Source organism: Tribolium madens, unplaced genomic scaffold, assembly GCF_015345945.1.
Source record: "Tribolium madens isolate multiple individuals breed KSU strain unplaced genomic scaffold, Tmad_KSU_1.1 Scaffold_7;HRSCAF=85;Tcas5.2_LG10, whole genome shotgun sequence".
NCBI classification, from domain to species: domain Eukaryota; kingdom Metazoa; phylum Arthropoda; class Insecta; order Coleoptera; family Tenebrionidae; genus Tribolium; species Tribolium madens.
The window spans coordinates 1,977,890-1,995,327 of record NW_025401050.1 but is presented as its reverse complement, the minus strand read 5'-3'; the positions used below and the strand labels follow the sequence as shown (position 1 = coordinate 1,995,327).

Here is a 17,438-nt window from a genome sequence, read left to right as displayed (position 1 = left end):
GTTTAAAGAAACTCAAACTTTCTGATTCATAGTGAAAACAAAAGTAATATAAAAGTAAAAAAAAAAGAAGAAACAAGAAATAAAAACAATGATAAAAAAAATTGAAAACTGTAATTTTCAAAATTCAGTTTTAGGAAACTTTTAAAATCGTATGATTCGTAGAAATCCAATTTTTAGAAACAATAATAATTTTTAATTGTGAGTTTATGATTTGTAAATGGTAGGCTCTAGAAACGTATGGCTTGATACAATTAGAATCTAGAGTTTAGAAATTCACATTAATTAAATATAAAAATATTGAACAGACGAATTTTAGAAATGTAGGATTTATGATCAAAAATCAGAATTGCAATTATAAAAAAGCAAAATACAGAACCTCATAACATTAGAATTACAGTTTTTATAACTGAAACATCCAAAAAATGCAAAAAACATTGCTTTTGATTGATTGGTGCAGTCGGTAGGATGAAAATATTACTTAGTTATTTCAAAATCATTATTTTCAATTCTTTTATTTTAGAAAAACGGCATCACGATGGCCATTGCAGCCACTCTTACAATTCTAATAACCTTTTCAGCCCAAACTACCCCAAAATTAATTGAATTAAAATCGCCACAAGAAAACTCCTTCAGACGCCAATTCGTCAAAGACCTCATTGACGAATACAAATCATTTCAAAAAATTTTCCACCACGACAATGACTCTAGTTACTCCTTGACCACATTTCTCAAAACTTGGAGCGAAAAAACCTACCCTTCGCTTATATTCAACCATGATTTAAACCAAACTATCAAAAAACCATTTTTGGTCAATTGTCTTCAAGTCGTTTCGTTGCGCAACCCAACACAATTTGCAAATTATCTCCAAATCAAACAAAATGTGGTCACGAGCGACGTTGTTATTTTCTTCGTCAACACTTTCGACTTGGAGTACTTTTCGAAAGATTTCTGGTTTATGCCACAGCTTGAAACCACCGGAAATGTCCTCGTTGTGGATTTAAGTGAAGAAAAATTCATCGATGTGTTCCGAATTTGCTTTTATTGTGGCAAAAACAGCGGCAGACTAGTCAAAATCCAAACAATTCGCAACAATAATGAAAAAATCTCTCCGGAATTTCTATTTCTGCGAAAATTCGACGATTTCGAAGGGCACACTTTCAAAATCGCTTATCTGGATTACTACCCCTACGCTTACCGCGAGAAAAACTCCACAAAAATCACCGGAATTGACCCAAAACTCATCGAAATGCTCAGTCGAACGCTGAATTTCAATTACGAATTTCATAAATTTGAAGGAAATCTTGACGAACTGGTCTCGAAATTGGATTCGGGAGAATTTGACCTCGGAATTGGTGGTTTTTCACTCAATTCGGAGTATTTCAATCAAGTGCAATTCAGTTTTGCCATAAATTTCGAAAACGTAGTCGCGATTTTTTACTACGATACGAGTTTTAGTTTCGCACTTACCACTTTTTTTGTCCCGTTTCCGGTTTTGGGGTGGATTGGAATTGCTTCCGGTGTGGTGGGGATGACTCTCATCGCTTATTCTGTAGATAAACGACGGCTTCAAAGAACTTTTTATGTAAGGTTAAAAACGTGGCACTTTTACCTTACTTACTACTCGAGTAGTGGCGGAAAGTTTCGCCTTTACTACTCGAGTAGTGGGGGTTTCGTCTTTCCTATTCGAGTGGTGGGAGAAAGTGTTGTCTTTACTACTCAAAATTTAATTACAGGTTTTTATGAAAATTCTGATTGAACAACCGACTAAAATCACCTGTGGGGGTTTAAAAATCCGTTTCAGCTTTATTATTTTTCTATCAACTTGGTTCCTTTTTTGTTTATTAGTTGGTACTAGCTACAAGTCACGTTTGGTATCAATTTTAATGAAACCACCAATGAGAAAAAGTTTCACACTTAGAGAACTACAAAATGACGGTTATATTGTTGTAACTGATAATATTAACAGCAAAAATTTTGAAAATTACGTGAGTACCAAGTAAGTACCAGGTTCAATTTCTCATTTAAATTGTTAGAGTCAATTTCAATTTTAAATAATTCAGCATTGCCAACTTAATCTTAATACTACAGACTCAAAATTTGTATATTTTACAAAAAAATTTCAGATTTTACGAAAAATTAGACACCTGTGGCGCCATCGAACATATCAGAACTCACAAAAGTGTTTACATTAATGAAATATCACGCATTTTCCTCCACTCACAGTTATTTTGCCCAAAAATAAAATTTGTCCGAAAGTGGGGGAGTCGATTTGGTTTTAGTCAAGTTGGCAAGACTGTTATGGGATGGCCATTTAAAATCGGGACTCCTTTTGTTAAAATAATTGACGACAAGTTGAAACACATCACTTCTGGTAAAGTTTGAGTTTTTTGGAAAAATATTGAAAAAGAAATTTTTTTAGGAGGGCATTTGGAACAGTGGAGACGCCAAATGGTACTCACAGTTCGCAAAAACCGACCTTGGAAAAAATTCGAAAGAGAGTCTTTAAGTTTGACGTCTTACAGCGTCCATTTTGTCTTATATCTTATCTGTGTTGGTGTTTCAACCACTGTTTTTTTGATCGAAGTTTGCATAAAATTGATCAAAAATAAATAAAACTACTTCAAATTCCAAACTTTATTTTCCTTTTTTACAATAAACAACCTCACACACAAAAACAATCATAGCAATAAGACAACCAACCCCCCAAATGTAAAAAATCAATTTCAAACTCTTGAAATCAAGTTCGCCGCTGGTTTTTTTCTCTTCAACGACCCCAGAAGTTGAATCCTCAAATCGAGTCCTTAAAATTTCTTTTTCCCATTTTCTGATAATCCCTGAACTTAAAATCCGATCAATTAAAGATTTAATTCTTTGATAAAATTGTAATCCTTTTCTCATCATGATAGTAGTAGGATATGTCACTACTGAATTTTTAAAACAATAAATAAGCGGGTCATTATTTGATGTTTTGTAACGATTTATTATATATTTAGTGACGGGTTTTGGAGCACAAACCACAACATTTCGGTTAAATGCCACTAAATCGAGACATTTGCGCATATTTCGACAATATTTATATTTTTTCAAAATGGCGGCGTTGGTACGACTTGTGGTACTATCAGTACCATCACTTTCAAAATACCTAGACGATAACCCATAAATGTCCCAACCACGATCTATTATATCCTCAATGGTACTAATCTCTTGTTTGGTACTACCATCAGCTAGAGCACTAGTTAGTAACGTCTGATAGGCTGTAACTATATAGAAACTACAAATAATCAACATGGCGATGAAAAACCTAACTTTGGTACTTCTAGGTTGTCGATTGACCGGCAAACCTAGCAAAACTCGGTAGGTTTCAACGGCACACGTGTCAATTTTTTGGTAATGGGTGTAATCATGACTACTCACCAACCATGACATTGTCGTTACCACAAGGAACAAAAAAAGGGTCAGTACCAACGCTCCAAAACTCATAATCTCGCCCAAACTTGTCAATTTTGAGTCAAGTGTGTTAAATGGGACACAAAATACTAACTTTTCATGGTGGTGGTACGAAACATCGTCAAAAAAATAAGATCGTTTTAGGGTTTTGGCATAATCACCAATGGCAATATCGTCGATTTCATGGTACAAGTACTTTAAATTTCCAGTAATGGTACCATTGTCAAAAACATCGCCCCAGTTTTCTGGTACTTGGTCATGGTGGTAGAACATGCGGATGTTTGCAAATTCGGCAATTAAATCAAGGAGACTGATTTCGGTACCACGGGAACCACGTGGAGGACCACTCCAGGAACCATTTGGTATGTTTATAACAAATGGTGGCCATTGGACTATGCGTACTCTTATGGTACATTGATTGAACAGGTCGGGGATTTTGGGAGGGTACCAATTGACAAATTTGGTACTCCGACCAAAGGAGCAAGAGTCGATTAATTTAATTTGACTGAAGTTGGTGCCACAGTTACCGTCGCTGTAGGGGAACCACGTGTAGGCATTAAAGATAGTTGGGTTCTTATGGTCAGGCAGAAGTACCACTCCATTGACCACATGAACCTCCCACAACTTTTCCACAATCCCACTTGCGACTTTTCGGGGCTTTTCAAAGGTTGTAAGTGTGATTACCAAAAATTTGGCCCAAGGGTTCCAATTTTGGTACCCTCGCAAAATATTGATACTCTCACCAAATTCGAGCTCATTCCACATCTGAATGATGTAAAATGTAGGTTTGTGGTCAATTTTTCGTTCCTGTAGTGAGACATTTTTGATGACTATTGACCAGAAAGAGTCTTGAGTCAATTGGGGCAAAAGTAGGCGATCCAGAACCACCACTGATGACCGATTTGACACTTCACTCAAAGGTAGAAAGTAAAAAATTGTTTTGCCTTTTTCGAAAAAGTGTTCAGCTGCGCTATAAACACACTGAGTGAGAGATTGAAGAATGAGTTTTTCTTCATTGAAAAAAGGAGGAATCTTTAAAGAAGTTGGTGAGATAAAGAAAAGAAAGATTATGATTGTTGGGGACATTGTTAGAAAGTAATGTATAGGGTGTGACAATCGACCGTTGATTTCATTAATTAAAAAGAAATAAAATTAGGTTTATTAAATGTTGTGCATAATGTATAACAATTTTTTTGATTGAAAAATTAGAAATTCTAAGCAACTATCACTTTTACTACTCATCTAAATTAAAAAAAATAATGTATTACTATTTTTTTGTTATGGATTTGTCATAATTGCTGTAATTAGTAGCACGCAAAATTTTTTTCTTCAAACAGTGTAATAATTGAAAAAAAAAAACAAAAAACCCGTATTTTGCTAAAGCATTAACTCTAGAACCGTAAATAATTTACTAAAAGTTAGTTTTTTGTTTTAAAATTTAAAAAAAACAACGTATAGAAAACCGCAAAAAAACATTTTTTGTTAAAGGTGTTTTTATGTTAAAAAACAAAGAAAACAGTTTAATATATTTTTTTTTTTTTTGAAACAAGAGTCAAGTTTTGCAACCCATCTACAATAAATAATTTCACAAAAAAATGCTATCAAATTAGCAAAGCACCTAATCTCCACAACATAAAAAATCAATTTCAAACTGTCAAAATCAAGTTCGTCGCTAGATTCCCCCTCTTCGAGTACCTCAGCAGAAAAATTTACAAATCGTGTACTTAAAATATCTCTTTCCCACTTTTGTATAATCCCGGAACCAAGAATTCGGTTGACCAAAGTCTTAATTCTGTGATAAAATTGCAACCCTTTTCTCGTCATGATAGTAAGAGGATATGTTACTAAAGTTTTCTCGAAACAATAAATCAGTCGGTCATTATTTGAGGTCTTGTAACTGTTTAAAATAAATTCGGTAAAGAGTTTTGGGCTACAAGTGGCAACATCTCGGTTAAATGCCACTAAATCGTGACATTTGCGCATATTTTGACAATTTTTCCAGTTTTTCAAGATGGCGGCGTTGGTACGACTTGTGGCACTACCAGTACCATCACTATTAAAGTACATCGTGGTTGTTTTAATCCCGTAAATTACGAAACCACGAGCTAGGATTTCGCCAATGGTACTAATTTCCTGTTTGGTACTAACATTAGCTAATGCACTGACTAATAACGTCTGATAAAAAAATGGTTTTGGCATAAGCACCAATGGTATATCGTCGATTTCTTGGTATAAATACAAGTTTCCAGTGATAGTACCATTGTCATAAATATCGCCCCAGTTGGATGGTACTTGATCATAGGGGAAGAACATACGAACGTTTGCAAATTCCGCAATTAAATCTAGGAGACTGATTTCAATACCATGCAAACTACGTGGGGGACCACTCCAGGAACCATTTGGTACGTTTATAACAAATGGTGGCCATTGAATCATACGTACTCTAACGATACATTGATTAAACCGGTCGGGAATTTTGGAAGGTTGCCAATTGACAAGTTTGATACTACGACCAAAGGAGCAAGAGTCGATTAATTTTATTGGGCTGAAGTTGGTACCACAGTTACCGTCACTGAAGGGGACCCATGTGTAGACATTGAATATAGTTGGGTTCTTATGGTCAGGCAGGAGTGCCACTCCGTTGACCACATGGACCTCCCACAACTTTTTCACAATCCCACTTGCGACATTTCGGGGTTTATCAAAGGTTGTAAGTGTGATTACCAAAGATTTGGCCCAAGGGTTCCAGTTTTGGTTCTTTCGCAAAATATTGATATTTTTACCAAACTCGCTCTCATTCCACATTTGAATGATGTAACGAGGGCAAAGCCAAAATTACCCGGCCTGACTATGAAAAATTCAAACTACAGTAACATGTTTTTTTTTATTTTTCAATGTAGTCTCCGTTAACTTCAATATACTTATTACATTATTAATTATTACATGGCTTAATTAATAATTCAATCCCTTTAAAAAAATATTCTTTTGGTTTTTCTTCAAAATGATCCAGCACAGCTGCTTGCAACTCAAATTCGTCACTAAAACGTCGACCACGAAGGTCCTTTTTCAAATATCCAATAAATAATAATGCTTGGAGCCATATCTGGACTATATGGGGGGTGATCTATCTGTTGGAACCCACAATCCAAGATGGCAGCTTGTGTAACACCAGCAGTATGAACGCGCGCATTATCGTGCAGCAACCGCACACCTCTGGTCAGTTTTCCTCGACGTTTTTCGCGAATATTGTCTGGAAGTTTGTGAAGTAATATGCATAATACATGCCGTTAACGGTGGTATTAGTTTCTTTAAAATCTATTAAAAGTATCTCTTCACAATCCCAAAAGATCGTGGCCATCACTTTTTTTGTTGATTGGCAGACTCTAAATTTTCTTGGGGGTGCCTCACCTTTACGACGCCATTCCATTGATTCTCTTTTGATAGAGGGTCATAATAAAGGACCATAGTTTCATCTCCGGTTTCAATCGTTTCCAATATAGGGTTTGGGCACCACACAGTTCCAAAAATGATCGAGCACACTCCACACGACGTTGTTTTTGAAGCGCTGAAAGGTGTTTGAGAACCCATCTTGCACTGACTTTATGCATTCCCAAATGGTCATGCAGGATTCGGCGAACACTTGTATCAGAAACTTTGGTCATTTCTGATATTTCTTTGACCTTCAAACGTCGGTCACTTAATACCAGTTTTTCCACAAGGGCAACTTTGTCTTCGGTTATCACCTCTACTGGCCGACCAGGTCTTGCGTCATCTTCTAGGGATTCCTGTCCCATACGAAAACGTTTTGCCATTTCTTTCACCACAGAATAGGACGGAGAACTTTGGCCGTATACGCCGTCGAGTCTGTCTTTAATAATTTTAGGTGAAAGCCCTTCTTTGGTTAAGAATTTTATGACTGCTCTGTACTCAATTTGGTTCACTTGAGACATTTTTGTAAACGCATCTTATTCAAAATGCTTACAATTGACAACTATTTGACTTAAGAGATCATTTTTTTTCTACAGCTTTCTATGTTATGTGCTTATAAGAAGACAAAATTTTATCCCGATAAAACATCGGCATATACAGGGTGATTCTTAAATAGACCGACAAAATTTTATCCTTGGTAGTATAAAATAAGAACATGCTGGAAAAAATATTTAAAAAATTCTTTGTTTAAACGTTCTTCAAATAAAATTTATTAAAGTTATTTTGGAAGTAAAACGTACGCCACTGATGTTTTCGCACAGATAGTGGAAACCATGGTATTAACGTACTTGATCATTGCAACAATTCATAAACGCCGTAAGTGGCACGGATCAAGGGGGTTTTGCCCCTAAAAGGTATAAACGTAAAAATGGTACAGTTTGTATCCATTTATCCTTAGGAAGCTGTGATAAAATTTTGTCGGTCTATATAAGAATCAGGCCGGGAATTTCTGGCGCTTACCTCGTAAAATGTGGGTTTGTGGTCAAATTTGGATTCCGGTAGTGAACCAATTTTGATGACTAGTGACCAGAAAGAATCTTGAGTCAATTGGGGCAAAAGTAGGCGATCACACACTGAGTGAGAGATTGAAGAGTGAATTTTTCTTCATTGAAGAAAGGAGAAATTAGGAAAGTTGGTGTGATGAAGAAAAAGATTATGATCGTTGGAGGCATCGTTAAAGAGTGGTGTGTGACAATCAAATGTCAATTTCAATAATTAAAAAGAAATAAAATTAGATTTTTTTGATGTTTTGCGTAATGTATAAGATTTTCTTGACTAAAAAATTAGAAATTCTAAGCAAGTATTACTTTTACTACTCATCTAAATTAAAAAAATAAATGTATTACTAATATTTTTTTGATTAGTAGCACGCAACGTTTTTTTCTTCAAACATTGTGATAATTAAAAAAATGTATTTTTTAAGCAACAAGTCTTAAACAGATACGATACAGCACAACAGCTTAAAAATTTACCAAAAATGAGTTTTGTTTTGTAATTAAAAAAAACATTTCTTGTTCAAGGCGTTGGTCAAACTTGTAAAAAAACAAATAAAAACAATTTGTAGTTTAATTTTATTTATTTTTTTTTAACAACGTTCAAGTTTTTCAACTAATCTACAATAAACAATTTCACAAAAAAATGCATTCAAAGCAGCAAAACAACCAATTCCCCAAGTATAAAAAATCAATTTCAAACTGTTGAGATCAAGTTCGCCGCTGGTTTTTTTCTATTCAAGGACTACTGAAGTGCAATTATCGAATCGCGTTCTTAAAATTTCTTTTTCCCATTTCCTGAACTAAAAATACGAGCGATTAGTATTTTAATTCTTTGATAAAATGGTAATCCTTTTCGCATCATGATAGTAGTAGGATATGTCCCTACTGAATTATTAAAACAATAAGCAAGTGGGACATTATTTGTATCTATTCAAAAGAAATTGACAAACAGATTTTGCAGCACAAATGACAGCATTTCGTTTAAATGCTACCAAATCAAAACATTTGCGCATATTTCTACAATATTTGCATTTTTTCCAAATGGCGGCGTTGGTACGATTCATGATACTGCCAATACCAGCACTTTCACAGAACCTAGACGATACTCCATAGATGTCCCAACCACGATCTAATATGTCCACAATGGTACTAATCTCCTGTTTAGTACTAACATTAGGTAAAGCACAACGCTTCAAAACCCATAATCTCGCCCAAACTTTCCAATTTCGAGTTAAATGTCTTAAATGAGACACAGAAAACTAACCCTTCGTGGTGATACAGTACATCATCGAAAAAAAGGATCGTTTCATGGTTTTACCACAAGCACCAATGGCAATATCGTCGATTTCTTGGTACAAGAACTTTAAGTTTCCAGTAATGGTACCATTGTCATAAATATCGCCCCAGTGGGATGGTACTTGATCATGGTGGTAAAACATCCGAAAGTTTGCAAATTCGGCAATTAAGTCTAGGTTGCTAATTTCAAGTCCACGGGTACCACTTCCACCGCTCCAAGAACCATTTGGTACGTTTATGATGCATGGTGGCCATTGAATCAAACGTACTTTGATGGTGCATTGATTAAACCGGTCGAGGATTTTTGGAGGATACCAATTGACAAGTTTGGTACTCTGACCAAAGGAGCAAGAGTCGATTAGTTTAATTTGGCTGAAGTTGGTACCACAGTTACCGTCACTGTAGGAGAAACACGTGTAGGCATTGAAGACAGTTGGGTTTTCATGGTTGGGCAGGAGTACCACTCCATTGACCACGTGGACCTCCCACAACTTTTTCACAATCCCACTTGCGACTTTTCGAGGTTTTTCAAAGGTTGTTAATGTGATTACCAAAAATTTGGCCCAAGGGTTCCAATTTTGGTACCCTCGCAAAATATATATGATATTCTCACCAAATTCGGTCTCATTCCACATCTGGATGATATAAAATGTGGGTTTGTAGTCAATGTTGGGTTCCTGTAGTAAAACATTTTTGACGATTAGTGACCAGAAAGAGTTTTGAGTCAACTGGGGCAAAAGTAGGCGATCCAGAACCACCACTGATGACCGATATGACACTTCATGCAAAGGTAGGGAGTAAAAAATCGTTTTGTATTTGTCAAAAAAACTTTCAACTGCGTTATAAACACACTGAGTGAAAGATTGACTGATGAGGTTTTCTTTAAGGAAGAAACGTGGGATGTGGCGGTGAGTTGGGGTAATGAAAAAAAGGAAGATTGTGATAGTTGGAGGCATTGTTGAGGAGTGATGAATGACAATGATGATATTGCGTATCAAATGTTTGTTTAATCGATTGGAGAGAAAGACATGGGTTTTAAATTAGGTTTATTTAATGTGGTAAGTAAACGTGCATAATATAGTACAGAAGTTGATTTTTTTGATAAACAAAAATTCAAAGTAGAAATGTTTTAGTTCAATTTGCTCACACAAAAAGTAAGAAATAAAACACTTCCCCCACCACTTACTCTGCGCGCGCAGTTTAGAAGGAGGGGGAAAAGTGTCATTACTACTACTCATCCAAGTTCAAGTTTTTGATTGATTTTTGAAATAAGTTAATTTCTGTTGTTTTGAAACTAAATTATTGATCATGTTTTCATGAAACTTCTTGTTTTGGTCAACAAGCCCGAATACGCTCTATTAGTGTGACGTCAGCAAGGTACGTGACTGTACCTTTGAAGCTAAACAAATAAAAGTTTATTTCTTGAATCCTGGACGTGTAGGGAGATTGTTTCTAAGGAAATAGTTGCTATGAAAAATGTGTGTCGTTTCGTAATGGTTTTAACAATTGTAGTCAACATTTCTGAAATTTAATCTGTTCTAACCTCACTTTCTGTGTACGTCAAAAATATGTGTACAGCATTGCCAGAATGTTGCAAACGACAGGAGTGGATAGGTCGTACCAAAACAAAACAAAATAAAAAATATTAACATTCACATAATGTGTATTTGGCTGAGAATATAAATTAGTATTGGTTTACAAGTAAATATAAATATCTAGTAAAAAAAATCTAGTATCAATTTGGTACTCTAGTATCACAACTGGCAACACTGTATGTTTAGCTTCAGTACAGTCGCGTCTGTGACGTCACCTCTAATAGCCCGTATTACAATGACAAAATCGAAAAAAACTGTGTTTTCTCATTTGTAACCAGTAAACACAAAACAAGAAAAATATCTTTATATTAAAAATAAAATATCGGTGCAACAACACTAAATTGATCAATTTATAACAAGATGAACGATTTTTGCCCAAAAACTGTTTCAATTGAGTGGAAAAATGAGACAAAATATCACAATTGGGTTGTTTTTACTCCATTTGGGTTACAAAACTAAAGAGAAAAACTTTGAATGTTTGATTGAGAAATTCAGCGAATTTTGGGAAACTGCAATTATCGACGCTTCCCAAAAATTTTTAAAATCCCATTGAGACAATTTTCACGAATCGTTATTTGTCATTTGTGACCTTAAATTCGTCCAAATTGTCACAATCTTTGCCCAAAAACAAAAAACAAGTCTTTGTTTTAGGTTTCAAGACTTTGGAGAAGTTAGAAAGTAGAATTGCAAAAAAAAATTTTGGAACCTACGATCTAAATTTTTGATTGTGACTAATGAAACTCTGATGGTAGATAAAATATTAAGACTATGGTCTTTCAACATTTACAAAATTGTGGTTTTTGAGGGTCAATTGTACTTGTGGTACCCTAACTACTACTTGTGATACAAGTTTGGGTCAGGGACACTTGAGCGGTACCATTCCACGTGTTTTCGTCCCTAACCCGTTAAAAGTCCAAGTTGTAGTTTTCGTTCCATGTGTTTTAACCCTCCATTATAGGTGTGACATTACCATAATCAACGAATTGGGAAAAATCCTCCAAACTAAGGTTCTGGTCACCCATAGTACCACTCCTTTCGATTTTGATACCAGTTACCCCAACCACACCGTAACCGGAAAGTTCGGCGAAGTGTACCACGAGAGAGTTGATTTAGCACTTGGTGGTTTCCTCCTCCAACCCGACCGTTTCACCCTCCTCGACTCCTCCTAGCCCTACTCCAACGAAATCTACTCTTGGTGTGTCCCCCAAGCCCGGAGGATCATCTCCTGGAGGCAAGTTTTCACCACTTTGCGCCCTCAAACCTGGCGTTTGATCTTAGAGGTGTTCCTCCAAGTAACTCTAATCACCCTCAAAATTGAAAATCGAGGTTTTCCCACTTGGATTTTCACTAATTTTGCCATTTTGCTTGGAATTTCGGTCAAAAAGCCACTTTGTCCTGTTCTGGACCTTAATTTGCCTCATTTTGACCATTATTTACCAAACTGAATTCATCAGTTTGATGCAGAGAAGAATTAAGGAGCTTCAAATCGACTCAATGGACGCTTTACATGCCTCAAACCTCGAAATCCAAATCAAACACTCGACTTACTCCCTTTTTGGGAACAGCAAGGCTTTGAAGAGGTTCCTCAAAGGCTACACCAAAAGCGAAAATCCGGTTAATTGCATCAAAAAAGTGGCTTTTGAGAGAAACGCAGCCATGTTCGCGTCGAATTCCTTCATCGGTTTTATCAAAAATCGACTACCTATTTGATGAGAAAAATCAACCCTTGATTCACTGTTTCGACGGGGGGATTAATTTCTCGCCCACTTTTCTCGCAATGAGACGTGATTTTATTTTGCGAGATTTCATCGATGAGATTTTAAGACGTTTTGTAGAAGCTGATTTGGTCGATTTTTGGAAAAGAGAAACTTTTCTTGAAAGAGAGTTTGTCGAAGATAGGGAGGAATTTAAAAGTTTAGATTTGAAATTTTTCGAAGCTCCTTTTCTTTGCTGGATTGTCGGGGTTGCTATTTCAGAGGGTGTTTTTGTAACGCAAATTTTGATACAAATTGTTACAAGATACGTGCGAGATACGGTTTCACCAAAGCGATAAATTGCGTGAGCTCTAATTAGTTTCATATTGACAAATTGAGCTGAAGTTTGTGAGAAAATACTGTAACAAAAGCTAATAATAAAAGCATCAAACGCACAAAATTCTGTTTGTTTGGTTTAGTTTAAGTTAATTACGTATTACAAAGAATGAAAATTATTTACTGAAACTGATGAAGATAATATTTGGGTCGTTTATTGCTTTTATATTTATTTCAATTTTTTATTTATTCTGTTCCTTATTATTTTATTTTTATATTATGTTAAATTTTTCACTACTTCTTTGTTATTCTTTACATTTCATTCTTTTTGATCCATTAATTCTTTTGTTTTGTTCCTTGTTCTTTTTAATTTGAGCTAAACACATATCTTTTAACTTATAAAAAGTTCTGAAACAAAAAAAAATTCATGTTTTGTTTGCTGTTTGTAGTTTTTACACACTTTATATAACAAAGGTCATTATTTCTTGTTTACCTTTTATTTCTTATTTTACTCTATTTTTATAGTATACATTTTTATGTTTTACATTTTTTGATTACTATTTTGTATTCATAATCATGAAGACATTGTGGCAACTATTGAGGAGTCTGCAGTTTCTTATGACATAGTCAAACATTGGTGTCGAGATTTTAAATGCGGAAGAACATCCTGTAAAACCAGCATGTCGGTGGTCCTCCCATAACGGTAACAACAGACAAAAACATTAAAAAGGTACACGATATCGTACTGCAAGACCGATGAGTACGCATCACAAACATTGTGGAAGATACTGGCTTATCATATCATGTGGTGCACCACATACTGAATAAAGAATTAGGTATGAAAAAGATGAGTGCAAAATGGGTGCCCCGAATGTGATCAAAAATGAAATCGGGTGTTTACTTGTAAGCGTCTTTTGGAAAAGTACCAAGCAAACAAAGAGAACTTTCTTAGTCGGTATGTGACACTAGAGGAGTCATGGGTGCACCACTATGATCCCAAACCAAAACTGCAAAGTAAAGAGTGGAAACAGAGGTCGGCGAAAACTTTTTCCAGGAACTGTTGAGATGTAGTTTGACTGTAAAGGGGTCAGGGGTGCAGCATAGGGATCCACCCTCGTAAATGCAGTTCCCACCTTCATTTTAAGCTGTTCTATTTACGAAATAATTCCCAATCCAAAGCAACCATTACGTGAGTCCGTTTCACTGCAAAATTTAGCATTTCTATTCCCAAAAATATTCTTCCATAAACAAATCTGGGAAAAATTCAAGGGTACCTGAACCTATGAAGTTACTTGATACCCCCAACGGATTCAAAAAATTAACATTTTTCAGCTTATTTTCTTACAAATGGAATCTTTTTTATTTATTTGACTTTATTTTAAAATATTGACAAGACTGTCAACGTAACTGACAGTCCTTCGCCTACCGTGGAGCCATCTAAGCGAATTAATTTTAAACACTTTACTTACTCCCACGGCCTCCTTGATAAAAAGATAGAGGCCGTGCTTACTTCCGATTTTGACCGCGTTTTTATACAGTGCGATCAAAAAGTCTTTCTATCAAGTAGGCGTCCTAGTTGAGGACGTATGTTGCATGGCAGTTCGTATGTTATCTAGATGTCAAAAAATTATTTTATAAAAATTAAAACATTGAGCTAATTAAATAGAATTATTCTATGAAACGTCTCAAAACAAACTAAAATAAGATTTTGTTGGTGTTAAAAATAGTTCACCATGGTTTCCTCTCATAATTTACATAAAATACATTTAGACATTTCATTTGTCATTGTGACATTTTATCTTCCACAGACATACGTTTTAAATTTCTACGCTTGCTTGATAGACAGACTTTTTGATCGCATTATAGCAAGGCCATCTGAATCAAAAAGCTACGTTTATGCTGAAAACGCTGATGAGAAGGCCATATTTTTGATGGATCTTATATCAAATTATAGTAAAAGAGTACCGAGATGGTCTGAAATATCAGTCAGAATGTGTACGGTATGGAGATTCCGTTCAACTAAAGGTTACCGATTTTGTCATAACAATTTAATGGAATTACCTTCGAAATCAACAATCTTGAGACATCTTGGAAAATTCAACGGTCAAAATAAATTAATCAAAGAACGCCTGTGTACCGAAGTATTTCAGTTTAGGCATCCTATTGAACGAATATCTTCTTTAGTAATTGATGACATGTCAATTAAAGAGAAAATGCACTACAGTCGTTCAGAATATTATGTGTATGGTTTAGATACCTGCAGTTCAGGAACGATTGGTGAAAAGCAGAAAATAGCCAGTAAAATGCTATGTTATGTTGTCCATGAATTGTCAACTCAGTTCACAATTCCAGCTGGATACTTTTTCCACGCAACTTAACGGCAAAAGATTTCCATTCCATTACTTTAAAAATGTTGCAACTGCTAACAGACTGTAATTTTATAGTTTTGAGACTTGTAACAAACAACTTTTCTGGAAATGTTGGCCTTTTCAAAAAACTTGGCAATGGATGTCATCAAAATTTATTCCACATTCCATTTCCACATTATTTTTGAGTTTTGACTTTGTGTATGTAGTAAAAAATGCCTGAAGTATTTTCCTTGATCACGATATGGGTTCATCAGAAGGGATAATTTCTGCAAAATATTTAAAATTATTGTTTGAGCTACAAAAATGTCTGCCAGTTAAACCTGTTAACCATTTGACCAAGAAGCATTTAATTCGCACAATTTTTGAGAAAATGTATGGGCGAAGAGCCATTCAAGTTTTTTCTCCATCGGTAACGGCAGCATTAAGATTCCTGAAAGAAGCAGGTGATGAACAATTTTCAGATTTTGATGCCACAATTTCTTATATGAAAATTATGTACCACTTTTTAAGGACATAATGTTTCAAGAAGGTACCAATACATTAACACTTTGGATAGTAGTGAGGCGCCTTTTGTCCACATTTCGGATGAACATCTTCACTGGTTGAATACCACCTTTCAAGAGTACGTTGCTGACATTCAGCAAAGTTCGACGACCTTAAATTTAAATGGGCTTACAAAAGAAACATCATATGCTTTAACATTTACGACCAAAAGCACCTACCTAAAATATTTACTGAATGAAGTCGAATTTTATTATGTGCTCACAAGATCATTCAGTTCTGATTGTGTTGAAACCATGTTCTCACATGTAAGATTAAAGGGAGGTTCCAACGACGCCACTGATGCCAGGGCAGCCGAATATGCTATGCGACAAATTTTGCGATGTGGCATAATTAAAGCTTCGACGTCCGTAAATGCAAGCTTCGTTAGCTCTGCTACTGTACCATCCCTACCTGCTATCTAGCTTCCCAATATAGAAAACGTACCTTTTGAGAATATGCAAAAAAAAAAAAAAAATAGGTTGTGATGATTGTATAACCCCGCTACTTACATTTACTGTGCCTGGTCCTTTATTACAACTTGTCAATATTCAGGATCGTGGAGGACTATTTTATCCCAGCTCTAGGTATGTTCGTTGGTATAGTTCAGAGGATTGCAGATATTGGACAAGAGGCATTAGAATTTATGGATATGCAAAACCCGTGCCACCAAATGGTCGAGATAATGCGCCCTCATTTGCTAGAAAATCCAATACTTTCGTCTTGTCTGCGAGCTGATAATAACTGCAACGTTGAAACCAGTTTTACATATAGATTTGTCAACAAGAAATTACCACCTAGGATTTTAACTTCTAGGAAAATTACGTTTTTCATGTTATTTGTAACTAGAATTATCAGAAATATTATTGTATCAACAAGAAATTACTCCCTAGGAATATTCGTGAACCATAAATTTGGTTAGGTTGGTTTGTAGTGACAAACAAAAGATATGGTAACTAGTGTCAAAAATTTATTAGTTTAAATCACCTGTTACCTTGTATGGATAACTTAATTGATAGTTGACAGCAGGTTGACAGAAAACGTCAACCGTCAACAACAAGGGGTAACCAACCCTAGGCATTCAAAATTACTTCTGAAAATTCTAGTTACAAACAACATGAAAAACGTAATTTTCCTAAAAATTCAAATCCTAGGTGGTAATTTCTTGTTGACAAATCGTTTTTATGTCTAATTAGGTTGGTTACCCCTTGTTGTTGTCGGTTGACGTTTTCTGTCAACTATCAATTAAATTATCCATAGGTACAAGCTGACAGATGTCTTAACCACGATGTAGTAAAGATGGTGGTTCGACTCTAACGCAAATTTGTCAACCACTTTGAATCCACCTATGTACTAGTTAAAGGGTATCCCGTCAGATGGTGCCACCGTCGACTCAAATTCAAGGCCATCTGAATCAACAAGCTACGCTTATAAGGCCGTTTCAATTTTCGATTTTTCCATATAAACTTTGTTTCTGTGACATTTCGGGCGTCAGTACCTTATTGCGCTCCATCTACCGATTTCCATCGCAGTCGATCGAGAGTTTTTAGACTTTTTATTTTTAGGTTAAGTGCTTAAAACATCAATTAAAACATGAATGCTATAAAATATCCAAGATCCGAGCTTATTTTAGGTACATTCTGGACTAGCAAAATACTAATAAATTAGAATTACAAT

The 17,438-nt window shown here is 35.3% G+C and overlaps 1 protein-coding gene, 1 long non-coding RNA gene and 2 pseudogenes across 7 annotated transcripts; 1 reads left to right on the top strand and 3 right to left on the bottom strand.

Annotated features, from left to right (window-relative positions):
* Positions 1–6,928: 6,928 nt before the first annotated feature.
* Positions 6,929–7,397, bottom strand: LOC123010168 (protein GVQW3-like). The gene is made up of 2 exons (XM_044406870.1): positions 7,047–7,397; positions 6,929–7,012 (listed from the first exon to the last, which is right to left on the bottom strand). The coding sequence occupies exons 1-2, from the start codon at positions 7,395–7,397 to the stop codon at positions 6,929–6,931; spliced, it is 435 nt and encodes a 144-aa protein (XP_044262805.1).
* Positions 7,398–8,528: 1,131 nt separating this feature from the next.
* LOC123010275 lies at positions 8,529–9,713 on the bottom strand (annotated as a pseudogene).
* Positions 9,714–11,225: 1,512 nt separating this feature from the next.
* On the top strand, positions 11,226–12,875 carry LOC123010166 (annotated as a pseudogene).
* A 325-nt stretch (positions 12,876–13,200) lies between these two features.
* On the bottom strand, positions 13,201–16,858 carry LOC123010276. Of its 6 annotated transcripts, XR_006413091.1 has the most exons (7): positions 16,274–16,858; positions 15,944–16,208; positions 15,721–15,876; positions 15,542–15,651; positions 15,110–15,487; positions 14,914–15,030; positions 13,201–14,055 (listed from the first exon to the last, which is right to left on the bottom strand). It is a non-coding gene; the product is annotated as an uncharacterized LOC123010276 (long non-coding RNA). The 6 variants fall into 6 exon arrangements; XR_006413088.1 differs by having other exon boundaries at positions 14,914–15,487; XR_006413089.1 differs by lacking the exon at positions 13,201–14,055 and having other exon boundaries at positions 14,595–15,030.
* Between the last annotated feature and the right edge of the window lie 580 nt (positions 16,859–17,438).